This window comes from Enhydra lutris, unplaced genomic scaffold, assembly GCF_002288905.1.
Source record: "Enhydra lutris kenyoni isolate GAN:26980312 unplaced genomic scaffold, ASM228890v2 scaffoldscaffold1, whole genome shotgun sequence".
In the NCBI taxonomy this organism is placed as follows: Eukaryota; Metazoa; Chordata; class Mammalia; order Carnivora; family Mustelidae; genus Enhydra; species Enhydra lutris.
In genome coordinates this window covers 96,707,227-96,725,151 of record NW_019154085.1, presented here as the reverse complement: position 1 = coordinate 96,725,151, position 17,925 = coordinate 96,707,227, and the positions used below count along the sequence as shown (strand labels likewise).

At 53.4% G+C, this 17,925-nt stretch overlaps 2 protein-coding genes across 7 annotated transcripts in view; one reads left to right on the top strand and one right to left on the bottom strand.

The window, feature by feature from the left end:
* LOC111141394 (mannosyl (alpha-1,6-)-glycoprotein beta-1,6-N-acetyl-glucosaminyltransferase) overlaps positions 1-17,881 on the top strand; it is a 346,427-nt gene extending 328,546 nt beyond the window's left edge. For 3 of the 6 annotated variants that reach the window (XM_022493939.1, XM_022493920.1, XM_022493912.1), the window contains 2 exons: positions 6,312-6,469; positions 11,947-17,881. In XM_022493939.1, coding sequence (XP_022349647.1) covers positions 6,312-6,469; positions 11,947-12,145 — 357 coding nt within the window. In that variant the 3' untranslated portion in view covers positions 12,146-17,881. The remainder of the gene's footprint in view (positions 1-6,311; positions 6,470-11,946) is intronic. The other 3 variants (XR_002640198.1, XR_002640201.1, XR_002640202.1) reach the window with 3 other exon arrangements.
* Positions 2,213-17,925, bottom strand: part of LOC111141416 (transmembrane protein 163) — a 244,341-nt gene continuing 228,628 nt past the window's right edge. The window contains exon 9 of the transcript XR_002640203.1: positions 2,213-2,240. The gene's annotated coding sequence lies outside the window, so the exon portion shown is untranslated. The remainder of the gene's footprint in view (positions 2,241-17,925) is intronic.

Here is a 17,925-nt window from a genome sequence, read left to right as displayed (position 1 = left end):
CTTTAAGGACAGCACAGGCTGAGAATGGGAGATATCATTGGGCAACTGAAATGTCTTTAATCCGGTCAGTCATTATTTATGGAACACCTGTTTTTTGTGCCAGGTCCTGGGCTCTCTAAGCTGTAACAGAAAGAACAAATATGTCCCTTCCCTCTCAAATAGCTGATGGAATTTGGCTCAAACCCCAATTTCAAGGCCTACAACCTGTCCCTTTTTTTTTTGTCTTTTTTTTGCCTCCCAAATTCCTGGCCTTACTTCCTCTAGATCCCACCCCCAGACTTATATCTGCCCCTGTCTCCTTGGCTGCACACAGTTTGTGCAGAAACCCATTTGCCCCTGCTGTGTTGGGGACATAGTAACTCTATGGTTTGCCCAGGACCGGGTGTGGGGCTGGAGGAGATCCCTTCACAAACAGCCAGGAGAGAGGGCAAGCCAGCGCTTCATGGGGAGGGGCGGGGGGCAGCACCCTGTCATCTTCTCTGCTCTTTGGCTGTTTCTGGGAATCACATTTTCTCCACACTGTGACTTGGCCTTTGCGACAAAGGCAGTGCCCTTACTTCTGTTCCACAATAAGTTGTCTTTGCTTGGGCAAATGTTGCCTATTCTCATAAAGTTCCTGACAGTAAACCTTTCTTATGAGTCACTTCCGGATAATTTCAGAAGAGTCAAATTTAGGGGAATTCGGTGACCTGTTGAAATAATTGTTCGAGAGGAATGCAGATGTTCTGCGTTCTAAGTGGGCTTGTTAACCAGGTTGGAAAACTATTAAGTCTCATCCTGGCTCTAGAAAGTCTCTCTGAAGTAGAGTATTGTTCCTTTCTACTTTTACTGTTAAATCCCCTGTTCAGCCGCTCTATATTGTGCACCAGCTATCCGCAAAGCACCATGTTTGTGGGAAGCCAGTAGCTCCTATGCAGCCAACGAAACCCAGACCTGAAGTCCCTACTACCTGGAAGCCTTCTCTGACTGCTTCCACCACACTTCCCATCCCCACGAAGTTAATCATTTACCTACTCTGAGTGGCCTTTACATCCTGTTTGGACATCTGTTTTCTGCTGTTCTGTAATTTTTAAAAATGTTGGCCTCAACATTTAAGAGCCAAAGATGTGTGCAGTGACTCCATGGGACCTCCGGGACCCCACCTTCGCTATTTCTGGCCCCCACCACGCATACTCTCAGCTCTTACCGCATGCAACTCCCTGCTCCTCTGGAAGCCTGTGAGACACTCCCTTGTCACAGCCTCTGATCTGGTTTGCCTCTGCCTGGAATTTTCTTCCCAGATCCTTGCAAATATCCGGTCGTTTCTCAAATGCCTCTTCTCAGTGGTACTCTGTCTGGACACCCTCTCCCTCAGCAGTCTCAATCCTTTTTCCTCACCTCTTTCTCTTCTAGAGCGCTTACTACCTTTGAACATATCATATATATTTTTTCTGTCCTTCTCATTGAATATAAGGTCTATGAAGGCGGGAGTTTGGTGGCTCCTTTTTTTCACCAAAACCCAAGGGCCTAGAAAACTAGAGAAGTCTCTTGCACGTAGTAATAGTAAGAGCCAACCTGTAGATGGCATTGTTTGTATCAGGTACTTTTTTGAACACTTACCAACACCTATGATAAAGTTTAATTTATAAATTAGGTACAATAAGAGCGTAGAACTAGAACAATTATAACAATATACTGTAACCCATATTATGAGACTGTGGACTCCATCCTCGTATCTCGCTGTGCTGCGCTCACCTGTCTTGTGATGCTGTGAGGTGACGAAAGGCCTGTGTGAGGAGACGACGTCGGGGAATGACGCAGGCTCTGTGACGTAGCTGCCACTGACCCTCTGACGGTTTGTCAGGAGGAGGGTCATGTACTTTGAGATGACTGTTGACCCAGGGAGCTGAAACTGTAGAAAGCAAAGCTGTAAAGGCGTTCAAGGGGGGGCAGTTCTGAACCCTTAGGCTTTTCTGCTTCTCAGCAAGTGTTTAGTTGAATGAATGAATCAGAGGATGGGTGAGAGGAGGAGGAGGAGACGAGGCAGGTGGGCCTTGCCATGCTCGGCTGTTCTGAGGTGGGAGAAACGGAAGGCCTCTAGCCTCCCATGAACACCCAGGCGGGCTGGCCCCTGGGCATGAGAAGAGACTTACGATTGGAACCACTGGTTCAGTTGTGCCCTCTGGGTAGCTGGATGAGAGATGGCTTTCACAGGTCAAGTGTCATACCTCATCCAGGCTTTCAGCATGTACCCCCCGGACCTGGGAGCAAAGAAAGGTCTACCTTGGAGTATGATCTTTACCATCTCTAGGTGCCTCCTTATGAGTCACCTCATTTCGTCTCAACGGAATTCTGTAAGGACTGAAAGACCTTTGTAGACGTGAAAGCAGGCAGAGAGCTTGAGGGCCGCCGGTGGGCATCCCCTGCTGGAGGCCACAATCACATCCCTCATCCCCACACTCCCTCCTGCCTCACCTGGTGTCATGCTTACCAGGACACCTTCAGGCTCTCCAGATGGTTCACCAAGCCTTAAAAAGGTCCTGCTGCTATTTGCATTCCTTCTTATCCTCCTGGCCCCCAAGACAGGCTGCTGAGAGGATGCCGAACCAGCCCACGGTGAGCCACGAGCCAGGGTGTCTGGGAACCAACAGCTCACGTGAAGGTGAGCTAATAAGCCTGCCTATTGAAGGGAACCCCCTGGTTGACCAAGAAACAAGCCAGTGGGGTGGCTCTGCATAGCCTTGAGGCAACATCCCTTCATGTAGCCTCTACAGAGCCTTCTGCTGGGTTCCATCTATCCAGGGCTGCCACGGGCTCTGCAAGTGCCCACACTGCAGTGCCTCACACACACACACACACACCGCCACTGTACAGGGCAGGGGTCCCCCGCTCCATGGAAGGGCGAGAACAAGGAGCCGAGCGGTTGCTGAGCACCTGCCGCTGACCAGCCTTTGGTCAGTTCTGTCAGCTCAGATCTGGGCCTTCCCACTGGAAGTACTTTTCCTGGTCTAACACAGTAAAACCTTTCCCCTTGTTTCAGTTTTACCCCTTGGACTGCTCCACATACCACATAAGGCCAAGAACGAGTAAGAGACCATTTCTTAAGGGTCCACCAGACCGAACAGCTGTAGGGATACTGCCCTCAGGTCTAACTGCCTGTAGACATCTGTGGAGAGAATCTGTGTTTTCTTATAAGCAATAAAAGCCGGAATTGGAGCCTTCAGCAGTGTGGGTTTCCGGCTCCCCAGCCTCATCCAGGGGTGGGCCACGCTGAGTCCTGGAAGCAGGGAGAAGAATCCTCACGGAGCCTCTAGTGATGTTCGATGTAATCTGATTTGGTTTCCTGGATGTCCAGCCATTTGGTGTGCTCACACGTAGGCTTTGGCGTTGCATTTAAAATCTCTTTATGATAATGCCTAAAGGCTATAGAAGTTCTCAGATTGCTTCTAAAGAAGTAGGAGCCAAGTCGCTTGCATTACGCAGCCAGAGAAACAACCAAAAAGCAACACTTAACCTTTTCCAAATATCTGTGCACCCACTCAGCTTTGATCAATGACTCCATTGATCATGGTGTGTTTGGTGACAGCCATCCTCACGCGATGGGCAGAGTACCAAAGGGCAGCCAGTAAGCTTCTGTATGCTGCCAGGTAAGAGAGCCACAGCCACCGGTGAACTCCATGACCCGGTTCGCGGTGCCGTGGTCTGTGCTGTCATGCCATCCCCCTTAGTAACAGCTCCCAGTCCAGGGTTACTGTGCCACCTGGGCTTAAAATGCACATGGACTGCACTGAAGATCATCACGAATCAGGTGCCTGGGTGGCTCAGTTGGTTAAGGGTCTGCCTTCGGTTCAGGTTATGATCCCAGGGTCCTGGGATCGAGTCCCACATCGGGCTCCATGGTCAGCAGGACGCGTGCTTCTCCCTCTACCCTTTACCCCACTCGTGTTCTCCCTTGTTTGCTCTCTCTCAAATAAATAAGTAAAACTTAAAAATAAATCGTCATGAATCTGAGGAGTTAGATAGGGTCTTCCCACCGTGCATCACTTTCAGAAGGTTAGGCTGGGTCCTCATGTGTCTAAATAATCCAGTGTATTCCTAGCATCTCTGCTAGGAATATGTGAGGCCCTCTGGAGTCTTCTGTTTTCAGCTGCTGTGAATCCGCTTCCGAGGTGTCTCAACCACACACAGCAAAGGGTTTCTGTCTGTTGGCCACCAAACTCACTCAGGCTCTCAACGAGTCCAGTCCCCTCATGATGAGAGTCGTGTGACGTGGAGGACCGCAGTGGGCTTGCCTTGCTCGTTGGGCTCCCCATCATTGATTGGAGAAGGCTAGAAGGGAACCTGCCCTGCGTCGCCCTTCTCAGCAGGTCACAGCATGGCCTCCTTCGGGAAGGAGGGAGACGCAGGGGCCATAGGAAGTCATCAGTATCATCACCTTCGTTTTCCTGATGAGGCAGGAAGCGCCCTCACAGCCGCTACCTGCAGAGCCTGGGTGGCATTCCCTTTGGTCTTTTCTGTTTTCTTTTGCTCACTAAAAGTAGTACAAGCACAAATTAAAAAAAAAAAAAAAAAAAAAATGCAAGCAACACAAACATGCCATCCTGGAGGCCGCTCTGGCCTGATTTCCGCAGCCGCACCCCGTCATTGTAAGGGACCGGGCAGAGCCGGAGCCACCTGCCGCTCCAGGCCCACCCGCAGCGCTCCGCGAGACCAGCCCAGGGGGCTGGGGGGCCTGAAACACTTCCTATGCGGGTGCGGGTTCTGGGAGCCCAGGGCCCTGAGCTTATAAATCCACTCCTCATCCACACAGACCAAAAACAGGAAACATGAGGACAAAGAAGTTATTCCAGAAGGACATTCACTGGGAAGGGAATCTCCCTACCACTCCAGACTCCGTTCCCCTCTCGGTGGCCCCCATGCCAACCAGACAGATTCTTGTAGGAGCATATGCACCTTCATAAGCACCTTTCCAGCCTCTCCCCCGTCCCGTGCTTGGCACGCATGGAAACACACTCCACCATCCTTCACCCGGCTTCTTTCAGCCCTCAGGATGTCCTGAAGAGGTTTCCATGTCAGTACATGGAGATCTGTTACATTTTGGAGTATTGTGTTTAAACAGCTAGTGAAATACAGCTTTTAGATTACTTCAGATCTCTTGCTTCTACTCTAACACTGCTGCTGTGATGTCCTGCATGGGTTTCTTTGGGCCCTGTGTGTCCCCATAGGTCTGTAGGGTGAGTTCCTACCGTGGAATTCAGAGCTCAGGATCCTGAGCAGCTCTGAGCACTCCCGAGGGCGCGCCTGCCCAGAAACAGTGAAGCAGGCCTGGCTCTTCAGGTCTCCCGCAGGGTTGTTGCCTTCTGCGACTGGGGCAGCCTGACTAGGATTCCAGATCCATTGTGTGAACAGAGCGAGCTCCCCGTGCGGCTAGTGCAGGAGTTCCCACTGCTGGTGCCTGCTCAGGGTACAGCCGGAACAAAAGCCTGGGGTTGCAGGGCAGAGAGCTCCCTGCTCTTTCCAGGCCCTCTCCAGCCCCGCTCAGTCAGCACGCTCATCACCCCACCTGCCCCTTCACTGAGCCACACGGGCGGCTTCCTGGCCCACCCAGGTCTTCCTGCGTTCCCTCTAGAGCCTGAAAGTCACTAGCTCTCCCCCACACCGGGCACCCCTGCAGCTGCTGGGCCACGGGCACCTCTGTCTGCCAGGTTCCTTCACCTCCTGTCACATACCCTCAGGCTGGTTCCCTAGTGGAATTAGCACAGCCTTAAGACTGTTTTCAACTCAGGAGCTCTGAGCCCCCACCAAGGCCCTGACCCTGGGGCGGGGTAGGGCCCTACCCGCCCTGCCTGCGGACCCCTCCACGTCACTAGTCAAAGCTAGCGCTTGCCCAACAGTGTCCCCTGGGTATCCGCCACATTAGGTAGACACTGAAAACACCTTTGGATTTAGAGCTAAGAACAGAACAGCTGGTGAAGTTGGGGCTGGAGATGGACCTTCAGGGATGGAGGCTTCGAATAGCAGGACTGAAGGTGCCGGTAAAGAAAAGTCACCATCCCCAGCGGGCACGGTGCTGTACACATGCCATGTGTTACTGTCACCCGTAAGCCCTGTGTGGACGATACTCTTGCCCCCTTTGTGGATGAGGCAGACATGTTCCTGACCAAGGAACTCGTCCCAGAGGAGCCCCTTCCCACCAAGCCTGTCCAGCTCGCACACCTCCTGGCCTTCACCGCTCTCTCCACGGGCTGCCTCTCCTTGTCTGGGCTGCTGGGCAGGCCGGGATCCCCGCCTGAGTCCTTGCTCCCTGGACTGACAGGCTCCTTTCATTGTAGGACTTCTGCCATGGGCAGGTGATGTGGCCGCCCCTGAGCGCCCTGCAGGTGAAGCTTGCTGACCCCGGCCAGTCCTGCAAGCAAGTGTGCCAGGAGAACCAGCTCATCTGTGAGCCTTCTTTCTTCCAGCACCTCAACAAGGACAAGGACTTGCTCAAGTAAGTGCTGGGGGTCATCAGGGCCAGGCCAGCCTCCAGCTCGCCTCTGGGTCATGTCGGAGTTGGGCTGAGAGGGACGAGCCTTAGGGAGCAGGTTGCGGCATGGTCCCCCCACCCCGCCCACTGCCGCACTCCCCCAGAAAGCTAGACCAGCAGTTTTGTTGTTTGGGGGATGAGGTCACCTGGCACGCTGACAGATTTAGAGTTCGAACGTGGGTGTTATATTTGCAAAACTAAGGCCGGTGTTTGGAATCATAGATTGTGGAAAAGGTTCGGTGTGTTCATGTTATACCCGGGAACCGCGGGAGTGCAGATGGGCTCAGAAGCACAACCCCGGGAGTGCGAAAGCAATGAAGAGTAAGGGTTGGGGGCTGGCACTGAACTGCCCACAGCAAGTCCCCTCACCACCTTCCCCCTCCTGCGGCCCCTGACCCCTCTTTGCACTTGATTCCAGCACCGTTGGCACATGGAGCACGGCAGGGGCACAGCAGGCCTGACTGTGCTGGGTTCCACAGCAGGGAGGCGGGGTGGCATGGGAAACACAGGCCAGAGCGGGGCTTCCCGGGTGTCTGGAGTGCTTCCCCTTGTGCCTGCATTACTTGGTGCGATCCCATTCCTTTCCCTTGGCATTTGCAGACCCCAGATTTCTATGTGAGGTGTCTTCTGGCCTCTGATTCGTGACCCCTGTGAGTACTAAGTCTGTGTTCCCCATTTTCATTACACCCACCCTGGGCCTCATCTGACTTAATCACTGAGCCCTCAAAAAGCTCTGGTGAAGAGACTTGCTGTCCCAAACCTAAATGCTCAGCAGAGCAGTGGTACCGTCCAGTCCTGAAGTGGAGATTTAAGAAATGGACTGTGCTCGCTGCTCGCGGCCTGCCTTTCTCCAGTGCTGGCTTCATGCCTCGTTGCAGTGGTCAGTCATCTGTGGTCATCTGTGCACAGATGGCTGAGCTAGCCTCATCCTGGCCCTACGTCGTCTTATTCTCAAGCATGGTATAAAACCCTTGTTCCAGAGAGAGCATGGCCTCTCACATCTCACCTGCGGGAAAGCGCCTCTGAGTAGAGGTGTGGAGGATGCTGGGTTTTCCCCTTCTTTTTATGTGAAGACCGAGCTCAGAGGCCACCTTGATTCCACTATTAAAACAAAGGCTGGAAGAGAGTCAGTATGGCGCTGTCCTCTGTCACCACAGAAACTTTGTGAGAGGGGGTAGTGGTCTGCTACATAAGGAAAGATGGTTCTAGAAGCTTCCTTCTCCATAGCACATATCCTGAATTCTGGTATCCTGGGAGGAGCTTCCTACTGGCTCCTTTGGCTACCTTCTGTAGCAAGGTAGCTTTTTGAGAACCCTGAGTATCTCTCTCTCTCTCTCTCTCTATGGAAGTCTGGATTTGCTGGAGGTACATTAGGGGGACAGTGCACACACAGCTGTCTCCGTGCAGTTCCCATCTCCACCTCTGGAGAAGGACAGATGAGAAGCTGCATCCTGGGAATGGAAGCCAAATGGAACTCCTCTACAGCATGGCCCTTCCTTCCCAGCCAGGCAGGAGTCAGGGCTCCTGCCCGGGTCAGAGGCTCAGGACCTGGCTCAGATAGCACAGGGTCCCACACAGCCGGCCTGTCTCCGGAGCAAAGGTCTAGGTCCAGTGCAGGGATAGAAAGGGGAGCCAGTGGGTTAATTTCCTCTGTTCCATCCGTCTTCTCCCCTGTAAGATTGGGGCAGCCTGTATGATGGTGAGAGAATATACAGCTGGTGCTCAAGACAGAGCAGAACGGCCCCTTCGTCCAGAGAGCCTTGGGCCGTGGAGCAGGATTAAGGCTGCCAGGCTGAGACCGGAAAAGCCAGGCTCCTCCCCAAGCCTCCCTCTCCACCTCCTCATACTCTGCAGAGCCCATTGAGGGCAGAGGGCCTCACGGAGCTGTTCTGTGGCTAAGCCCTGTGCCATGGGACTGCTTCCCAGCCCTCTCCCAAACCCCACTGTAGTCATGTGGGTTTTCTCCCAAGGAGGCAGCACTGAACGCTAATTCCGTAATAAAGCTGTCTGAGATTAATTCCCTGAATGTAAGAGGCCTGTTGAACACCTTGTTCCTGCATTTGTAAATACCGATAATGCTGTAAAGCCCCAGCTATCTGGCAGTCTGTTGAGAGCCTGCTCCATATGAGGCAGTCCTAACTCATCCATATTCGTGGCCAGTTAGCAAAGTGAGTGGCTCCTACAAGCCCACACTACTCTCTCTTCTCCACCTTGGGGCCGGGTTCTCAGCTTAAGCTCCTTTTAGTCTTTGGTGCCCATGACCTTGAAGAACCTTGAAGAATTGTCTATCCCTACTGTGTAGTAGGAATTAATATCACATAGGTCAGGCCCTTTGGAGTTTCCTGTGCTGTCATCTCGAATCAGGGGCAGTGAGGCAGCCGGCTGTGGAGCTGCCGTTCACACCGGGCACAGTGTAAGTGCTGTGGGGTGCCCCGGACCCTCATGCCCAGAACATGCATGATTCAGGCACAGACCAGGGGGCGGGGATCCAGAGGCAGTGGCCCGGGGAAAAGCCAGAGTCCAAGCTGGGGTGGCGCCATCGGGAGGACCTTGGCTCCGTAAGTAGGGACATGTGTCGCTGTGACACCTTATTTATAATTTTGCTACCTTTTCAAGTTACAACTTCTAAAATATTAAATGATCGAGTTGGGCATTTCTTTTTGAAGTTGGGGAATTCTAAACCGTGAAGTCTAGAGCGTGAGCACTTTGGCGCCTGAGTCAGAGAGGTCATGAGTGAGTTTGGGGGACTTGGTGGATTCAGGGCAGGAACAAGCAGGGCAGGGGCTGAGGGAGGGGAGGAGCTCAGGGGCAGGGAGGAGGGGAGGAGTTAACCAGTAGGTGGGGTCCTGCTGGCATCCCTTCATCCTGTGTCCGTCTGTCTCAGGAAGGACGAGTTGTTTCTACCTCTCAGGACATAGGCAGCCGCATGGGAAGGTGGTCAAGAGCTGTAAATGCGAACCCAGGGCCGCTGGGCCTCAGAAGCCCCTCCCATCCTGTACGAGGCCAGCTGCGGGGAGGTCAGCACCTTTGGGCCCTACAGAAAGGAAGCAGCAGTGTGCTTGAGGTCTCTGAGCGGAGTGAGAGTGTGTGTGGCCAAGTGTGTGTGTGAGAGAGGCAGACAGACATCACAACAGGGAAGCAGAGGCAATACCGTGTGCGCTCTGAAAAGGGAAGAGATTCACCAGTGGGGAGAGGGGAGGCTGGTTTCCAGACACACTCCAGCAATGGGGGAAAATCCCCTCAGCTCTCTGACTCTGGCCCGAGGATGGTAGAGTGCTCCTCCTGCCTGCCTGGGGCTGTGGGACAGAGACTGGCACGCTCATCAGAGGGAGCGCCCCCTGGGGGCCTGGTGGTGCGATGGCCTCCACAAGTGTCTGGAGCCGTCTGCGCCCATGGCCCCCATCCCCTGAACGTTTAGTGAGCTGCCCCATGACAGGTCACCTGTCGTGCTGGGGACTGTGCCCTTTGTGGTGGTCTCCAGATATCATCCGTAGGCAGGCTTCTTCCACGGTGGCCTCAGCTGAGATGTGTTCACGGACACGTGCATGTGTGTGCTCACTCCCGGGAGCACGTGCTTAGAGGCTGCCTGGGTGACCCGGAGCAGGAGCCGGAGGGTTTCCGCATGGCTCCCGTTAGACCCCCGCCGTGGGGTCTGAGAGTTGGAGAGCTTTCCACACCTCTGGTTAGCAGTGCACGAGGCACCTGGCTTGAATTAAGACATAGCAGCTGCTCTAATTCACCTAAACAAATAGATAACCTAAGCCTCTGTATTCTAAAGCTCTGCTCCATATGGAATCCTGTAGTGCACAGCTGAGTTCTGGAGACCCCTTTCTGCAGGTAGGCCAGCGGGGGTATCCTGCGGAGGACCTGGTAGCCCCAAATCTCTGACTCACTTTTTTTTCTTTTCTTTCTTTTTTTTTTTTTTAAGGAAATCCATAAATCCGCACTTCCTGCCCTTGTTTTCATGGTCTGTGACCTTCCTGGCCTGGGTGCCTACGTCTCCCAGCTGGCACACCATGGCCAGAGGAGTTAGGGCGGTTGGAGAGGTCGTAGAGCTCCCTGGTGACTGCAGGAGCTGCCTACAGTGGGATCCTCACCCTGTTAGCAAGAGTGGAGATCTCAGGGAACAAAATGGAGATGGTTGGCACATTCATGGCACGGGGTGAGGGAGGGAGGTGGCAGAGCCCATCCCGTGTCTGCCCGGCCAGGGTGACCACGATGACGATGATGATGGTGGCAGAGCCACATTCTGCCAAGTGCTCTAGGAGCACTGATTCCTGCACCTCCTCCCTGAGTTGAGGATTCTCTGTCCCCACTGTACTTAAGGGGAAACTGAGGCAAAGGGAGGCTCACAGAGATGAAGTCGGGACTCAAACTCAGGACTGCGCAGCCCCCCTACACTCTCTTCTTTGAACTGGTCCCACCTGGCATTTGGGACACTGTGCTGGACACCTGCTGAGGCATTCTTGCTCTCAGGGCCATGGGGTGGCTGGGACCAGTGTATTCAAGGCCAGAGGAGAAAGGACGTGGCTCTTGTTTGAGATCACATGCCGGTGCTGTTGGTTACCCCCAGCCCCACAGGCAGTGGCCCCAGTTTCAGGAAGCAAAGCCACCACGGTCTGGATCTCAGCTGTGGGAAGAAGATGGCAGGAAGAGCAGGAGCGCAGGTTTGCAGTCAGGGCTTGGATTCCCAGTCCTGTGTCCGGCCCGGCAGTCCTGAAGCCTCAGACACGTAACTGTCAAGAAGGGGGGGGGAGGGAGCCTGCTATGGCCATGGACCAAGGTGACTGCAGAGGTCCAGTGACTTGAAGCCCTGGGACCCCCACCATCCGCCAGGAGAGCATCTGATGGGAGACTAAGGCCATGTCACATGAATCCTTTTAAACCACCAATAAAAATATTAAACAGAGTTCAGAATATTTAAATAATGCCTGTCTTTGCCTCACTCTCACCCCTCTGAGATAACCATTGTTATGGCTTGAGGGGGTAGCCCTCTCGAATTTCGAAGTGCATACACGTACAGGTTGGTCCCCGGCATCTCCTCCTGTCACTTGCCTTCCTCGAGGACAGCTCTCCGCGCTGGTTCTTGCATTTCTGCCTAATTCTTTCTCAAGGGCTGCGGGGACCTCCGAAAGCACAGACGTGCTGCAAACCCTTCAGCCCTTCCTTCCCCACTGGGTGAGTATTCGGGTTATTTCCATCTTGTCTCTCTTACAGCACTGCCTCGGTAGGCAGCCTTGAACACACATTCCCGCACATATACCTTTCTCAAGCCTGGACTCCTGGTGGGAGGGCATTGCTACGTCAGAGGGTGACTACCATTTCCTTTTTATGACAGGTGACCCCAGTGTGCTCCCCACACCGCAGGAGGCAGGCCAGAGAAGCCAGTGACAAGACTGTTCCTGCCTCTCCAACACTCATGCCTTTCTCTTCCTTTTCAGGTATGAGGTGATCTGCCAAAGCTCGGAGCTGACCAAGGACATCCTGGTGCCCTCCTTCGACCCCAAGAACAGGCACTGTGTGTTTCAAGGTGACCTCCTGCTGTTCAGCTGTGCGGGCGCCCACCCCCGGCACCAGAGGGTCTGCCCCTGCCGGGACTTCATCAAGGGCCAGGTGGCTCTCTGTAAAGACTGTCTATAGCGGCCCCTGGCTCGGCCCCGCACTCACTCTGCGGGGTGGGGGGACAGGGGCTCCAACCCCAACGGGACAGGGCCGGGGGGCGGACATCATGTCATTCAGGGACTCTCCCCAGAGCCTGAACTTTATGCTGGGAGGTTTCAATTTGGTATTGCTCCTTCTGTGGCCCGAGCACCAACAGCGGAATCCTCGCCGAAACAGAAGGAGCAGACGTCAGGGCAGGAGCCTGGCTTCTCCTTGGCACAACTTCCTTTTTATTTCTTGAGGAGACTGTCACTGCAGCTGCTCCAAGGCAGAAAGAGAGTCTCAAGATTCGTTGAAAACAGAACCAGAGGAGGAATGGAGCTTGTCGGAAAGAATCTAAGGCAACATTCCTAAACCCATTAACTTATTTATTTGGGAGGGAGGGAGAGGGAACAGGGAGGGCAAAGAGGGACTGATCATACGTCTTGTTTCTCTGATTTCCCACTGTTTACTGTCCGCCTTCACTGTATTATTACTCCTGTCTTCCAAAAGGAAGCAGGAGGGAGACAGGGTGCACTGTGGGGCTGGTGGCTCACTCGAGGGCAGCTGCGGGGACCTAGCTCCTCAAAGTGGATAGTAGCAGAACAAAAGAAAGTCTTATGTATGCTTGACAGATGGCAGCTAGAGGACGCACCTCCTGGGCGTGGGGGGAACAGACCCGTGTTGTCCTGAGAGCCCAGCCAGGGACCAAAGATGGGGCCATTTTGCAGTGAAAGCTCCTTTCCTCAACCCTCCCCCTCCTACCCCCGTCACACGCATGCACGTGCGCACACCTTGGCCCCACACCTTTCCTTTAGGAAAGAAAAACAGGATTGGGGAATTGATATTTGCTGGTTGGTGGTGAATCCACCCTCTCTCCATTGCCACTGGAAGGAGGAAAGTAGAAGCATGGGTCATGCTTGTTTACTCCAAGCGGGTGATCTGAGCTGGGGTGTGGATAGGCGTGAAGCTGGCCCCTTAGAACCAGTGACGCCACCACAGCTGTGCTCCAGACAGGTGGGCTTGTGTTCTACTCCTTCTCGTGTCTCCTGTCACCAGAGTTGCAGGAAGGAGGATCTCCATGGCCCTGATGTTGGCAGGGGGAGCAGGGGCAGGCCGGCTGAATGTGGTGTGTGGTCCTGGCAATCGCCCGTGGGTGAGAGTGCATGGGTGTGTCTCTCGCATGGGGCTGGAGTCTGATGCTGGTTCTTACTTGAGGCTCGAGTATTTGGGGGTGGGGGGGTGGCATCCTGAGTTGGCAGGTTGGCCCGGTCAGACTCACTGGATGTCCCCCGCTAACCCCGGAGTTCCCCACTGTCCACCATGATGGGAGCTTCCTGCCCCCCACCGGCCCTGCTTCAGTGCTCTGGCTGGAAGTGCGCATGTCTCCTGTGAAGCCCCTGGCATCTCCAGGCTGGTAACGGTGAGCCCTCTTCTCCTCCTCGCAGAACATCCCAGTCATGAGCTGTGGCCTGAGCCCCCCAGCCCTCCCTGGTGGCTGAGTGCCTTGGTCACCTAGCACCATGCTCTCCGCCCCTGCACCCTCGCTGCCGGCACCCTGGCTGCCGTCCGGGACAGCCAGCCCAGCCTCCGCCCCATAGGACAGGCTGGCAGGGCTCACGGTTGGGTGGGCCTTCGGGAAGGGAGCTAGATCAGGAATCCTGCCTCTTGCAGACCACGGGGCCTGTGGAGCCTTTGGGTATGGGAAGTTAGACTGTTCCTGCTTCTCCATTCTTCCGTGGTGCGTAAATAGTATCAAGTGCCCAGCCAGCCTTTTTTTTCCCCTTAGACTCTCGGTTGGTCTGAATGTCCCCTCTAACACCAGACAGTGAAGGGGGTGAGGAGCAGCAGCTTTCAGGTGGCCCCTGAGCACATGTGACAGGGAGAGCTCCGATAGGGAGACCTCTGCCCTGAGCGGTGCTAGGACCCCTCCGGAACTCACCGAGAGCACCCTCTGCCTGAGCCCCGCAGTAAGGGCGTGTGAGTTGAGGGAATCTTGGTGATCCGGGGTGTGTGTGTGTGTGTGTGTGTGTATATATATATATATATTAATGTTCCTGCAAGTTTTGCAAGGGCAGTTCCTGCTGTAGGAAAACAACTGTCTTCGGTGTTGTTAGGAACTGCTTTTCCCTATGAATGGGCCTCTGGGTTTCTTGTGGCAATTCCGTTGAGCTCCCAGGGCTACAATCCCTGGGCCAGGGCCGCCCTCTGCTGGGCTCTTCTGGGAGCTTCCAGAGGTGAGGCTGCCATGCAGGCGTTGGGCCAGCAGGGGGAGCCTGCGGGCCGAGACCGGATTTCTCTCGCTGGGCCCGCTTAACCAACCTGTTTTGCAGAGCTGTTTCAGTAAGCCTGGGGACTCAGAAAGCCAGGAAGCTGCGGGGATTGTTTGTGGCTCTCCTGTTTGCTGAGCTCAGGGCCTCTCAGCCTCCCTATTCCTTTCCTCGCCATCAGGACTCAGGTCTAGCAGGCCGGCAGAGCCCTTCCCCGCACTTGAAGATCCCTGTGGCACCCCCCACTCCTACAGTCCAGTAGTGGCCAGAAGGACCTGGAGTTCCGCAGGTGGGGCTGCTGCTCCGGGGGCAAACCTGCACTCCAGGTGTCTGGGGCTTTAGAGGTAGAGGCAGTGACACCCAAATGTATTCAGCAGCTCCCAGGCCACCACCCCCCAGGGGCCCAGGCCTGATCAGTGCCCTGCCCCCACCCCCCAAGGGGAGACTAGGGAGGAGGCCTCCATCCACCCTGTGTGGAAGGGGCACCGGGGCTGGCTACCCTGGGAGAGGACTGTGCCTCTCAGGACAGCTGGGAGCCTCTGGTGGTGTTGCTACTGCCATCTGAACAGAATCCTAAACCAGGATCCTTGTCTTCCTATGTCATAAGCATACCTTGCCAGTTTTTCTCCATTTTCTTTTCTTTAGTAAAATTTGGCTCCCCGCCCCCCGCCACTGTGATCTTACCAAATTCTTAAACATGAGGGAAATATATCTAATTTATTAAAAGAGAGAAAGCTTTCCTTTGAACCTTAAACATTTTTGGGAGTGAAAACTCCAGAAAGGGGAAGCACACTTCTTTTAATGCCAGTAAACACCTCCTTTATTTCATGTAAGTAATTTGATTTGCACATGTACAAATGGAGAAACTTTTTTGCATTTTTGCTTGGACTGGGTTTTGGTCACTGCTTTAGTTTGCTTCTGTGTGTGTGTTTGCTTTATGTTGATATTTATTGTTTCTCTGATGTGCCTTTTCACTTTTCTTTGGGGTTGGTTTTTAGAATCTTGGTACCATTTAAGATAGGACACTTCCTTGTGTCACCGAGGATGCTCAGGATGGGCACCAGAAATACCCTCCCAGCCCCCTAGGCCACAGCCTCTGTGCTCCTGCACCCCCATAAGGCAATGAGAACCCCCAAGAGAAGGTCTGGCTTCCTCCCGGGCTGCTGGCCACATCTTTGGATCTGAGGAGAGCTGGTCGCCAACAGGCTGTGCTCCCTGCAACTCAGGCACCCTGGTGATGTGTGGCTGCGGCATGAGACCAGTCCTACCTGTGAGGCTGCACTGGGAAAAAGCAGTCCCCGCTTGATGTGATTATCATAAGGGGGGGGAAGAACATGCAACCCCTGCTGTTTCCTCAGGAAACACGGGGTTTATTTGAGTAAAGGTGATAAAATTGTATGCTGTGTACAGGTGGGTTTGTGCTTTTGAGACCAAGGCAGGCCACCCGATTTCTCCAAGTTGGTGTAACTACATTGTGTATATAATTGGGACAAATACCACCTTTTCCCATGTCCCCAAAATCTTTGATTTTAAAAAAAAGTCTATTTTGTTAACGACAGGCTCGGTTGTATTACCATCCCAGGCCTGGATTTCTTTATTTATTTTAAAATATTTTAATTTCCACATTGGCTTCATTCTAATCCCATCCATCCCTGTAGGGCTGCAGAGCATCTCCGTGGGAAGAGAGGGATAGACAGAAGGAGATTCAGACTTCTTTGGGGAGGTGGGGATTTCCTACCTGGAAAGCTGAGGGTGAGTTCTTTCATTCCTGTTGGCTTCAGCAAAAACTGGAAGCTTAGGTTTTTCTAGCAAAAGGCCAATTAGCTGTATAGTCTCAGATGCAGAAACAAGTTACCCGCGCTTTCTTAGCACTTAGGGTTTTGTGAGGATTCAGTGTTTAGCCGTGTCTGGCACATAGTAAGCCCTCGTAAATGTTAAATATTGTTATTATTAGCATTTCATAAAATTTGAGAAATCAAGAGCTAAGTTATACCTCCATGAAAATACTCCTCCAAGTTGATGGAATGTTGTAGGAATTTCTGGTTTGAGATGTCCAAGTCCTGTACCCATCCTGCTGGTTGAAATGTTACTGTATCCCCGAGTGCACTGACTGATTTGCAAATATGCCTGACTTCAGCCCCAGAGGGAACGAGGCTGTAAGAATGTGTAAACTGGAGACGAAAAGGGTGACCCAGTGTTGGACCTCACCCCACTGATGTCTTCTGGACCATGCTAGGGTTCTTCTTTGTAGAACTTTTTGAGCTAGAATTAAAGTAAGTTCTCGGACAGATTGTACCCCTTAAATCAGTTACCTATATTCCTCTGAAATGAAGTAATAAAGACTTCCTGTGTTTTATTTAAGGAGAAAGGAATGACCAGTTGAACTTTGTCATTCCCTAGGAAGTCCCTTTGCTGTTCCCTGCTGGCCGGGGCAGCCCCTCCACAGTCCAACCCACAGGGATCAGACCCTGGGCTGGTTAGCAGTCGCGTGTCTGTTTGGCCCCATTCCCCGAGAAGACCCACCTCTCCCCCAACCCGGCTCGGCCAGCCTGGGGACCCCAAAATGATCTGACCACTCAGGTGGAGCTATGGAGGGCAGGGAGGTTGGGGGATACAGAGTGTCTTCAGAACCGCTCCCAAGAGGCTGCTCAGTGATGTTTTCCCAGATCACCTAAATACCAGTTTGCCTTTTGTTTTATGGGGGGTTTTGCGGCTTTCTTCCCTGTCGTAGAGTTTTATCTTCTGTCTCGGCACTATTCTGGATAGACTGCAGTTAGGAGTACGGATGAATTTGCTGGGGTCCAGGGTCCTTCTAAGTTCCTTTGTGTTCTTTAGGGCAATCAGCAGTCTTCTATGTTTGTGGGAATAAGATTGGAATTCTCCTTCTTCAGAGCTTCGTTCCGTCTAACCCCAGATTCTGTGACGCTTTAGGACCACCCCCCACCCCAGCAGCTGGTGAGGCATGGCAGAGGGCAGCTGTGTGCTCCTATGGTGGGGGGGCCCATGTCGGGGGACAGGTGTGGGTGCTCAGACAGGCGGGTAATGCCACAGGCCTCGAAAGCCTTGCTGGGAACAGCAGGACGGGACCTTAGTGGGGGCCGCCACCTCCGCCAAAGACAAGATGGAGCAGACCTGGGAAGCACGTTGCTCACTGTCATGCCCAAGTATTCACGGGACAAGAACAGAATGATCGATGCCAAAGGAGAAGGTGCCATCTTTTCTATTGTAGTTGCTGTCCCAACCTTGATGTCCTTAAGCTAACGGCCGTTTGCGTGTGTGTCTTCAAAGAGCTCCTGGTACAACCATTTTCTGCTGTTCACTTCCGGGGTTACGTAGTACAGGATTCTGCAAGTAAGGTGTCGCTGTCCACATGTACTGTACCTGCATAGAGAACACTGCTTTGTTTTCCAGTGTTGTAGAGAAAACTAGGGAGAACTTTATTTTTCAATAAACTTTTGTTGTGTGACAGGTGGCAGTGGTTTTTGGGGGTCTGGGCTGGGTGCAGGGTCA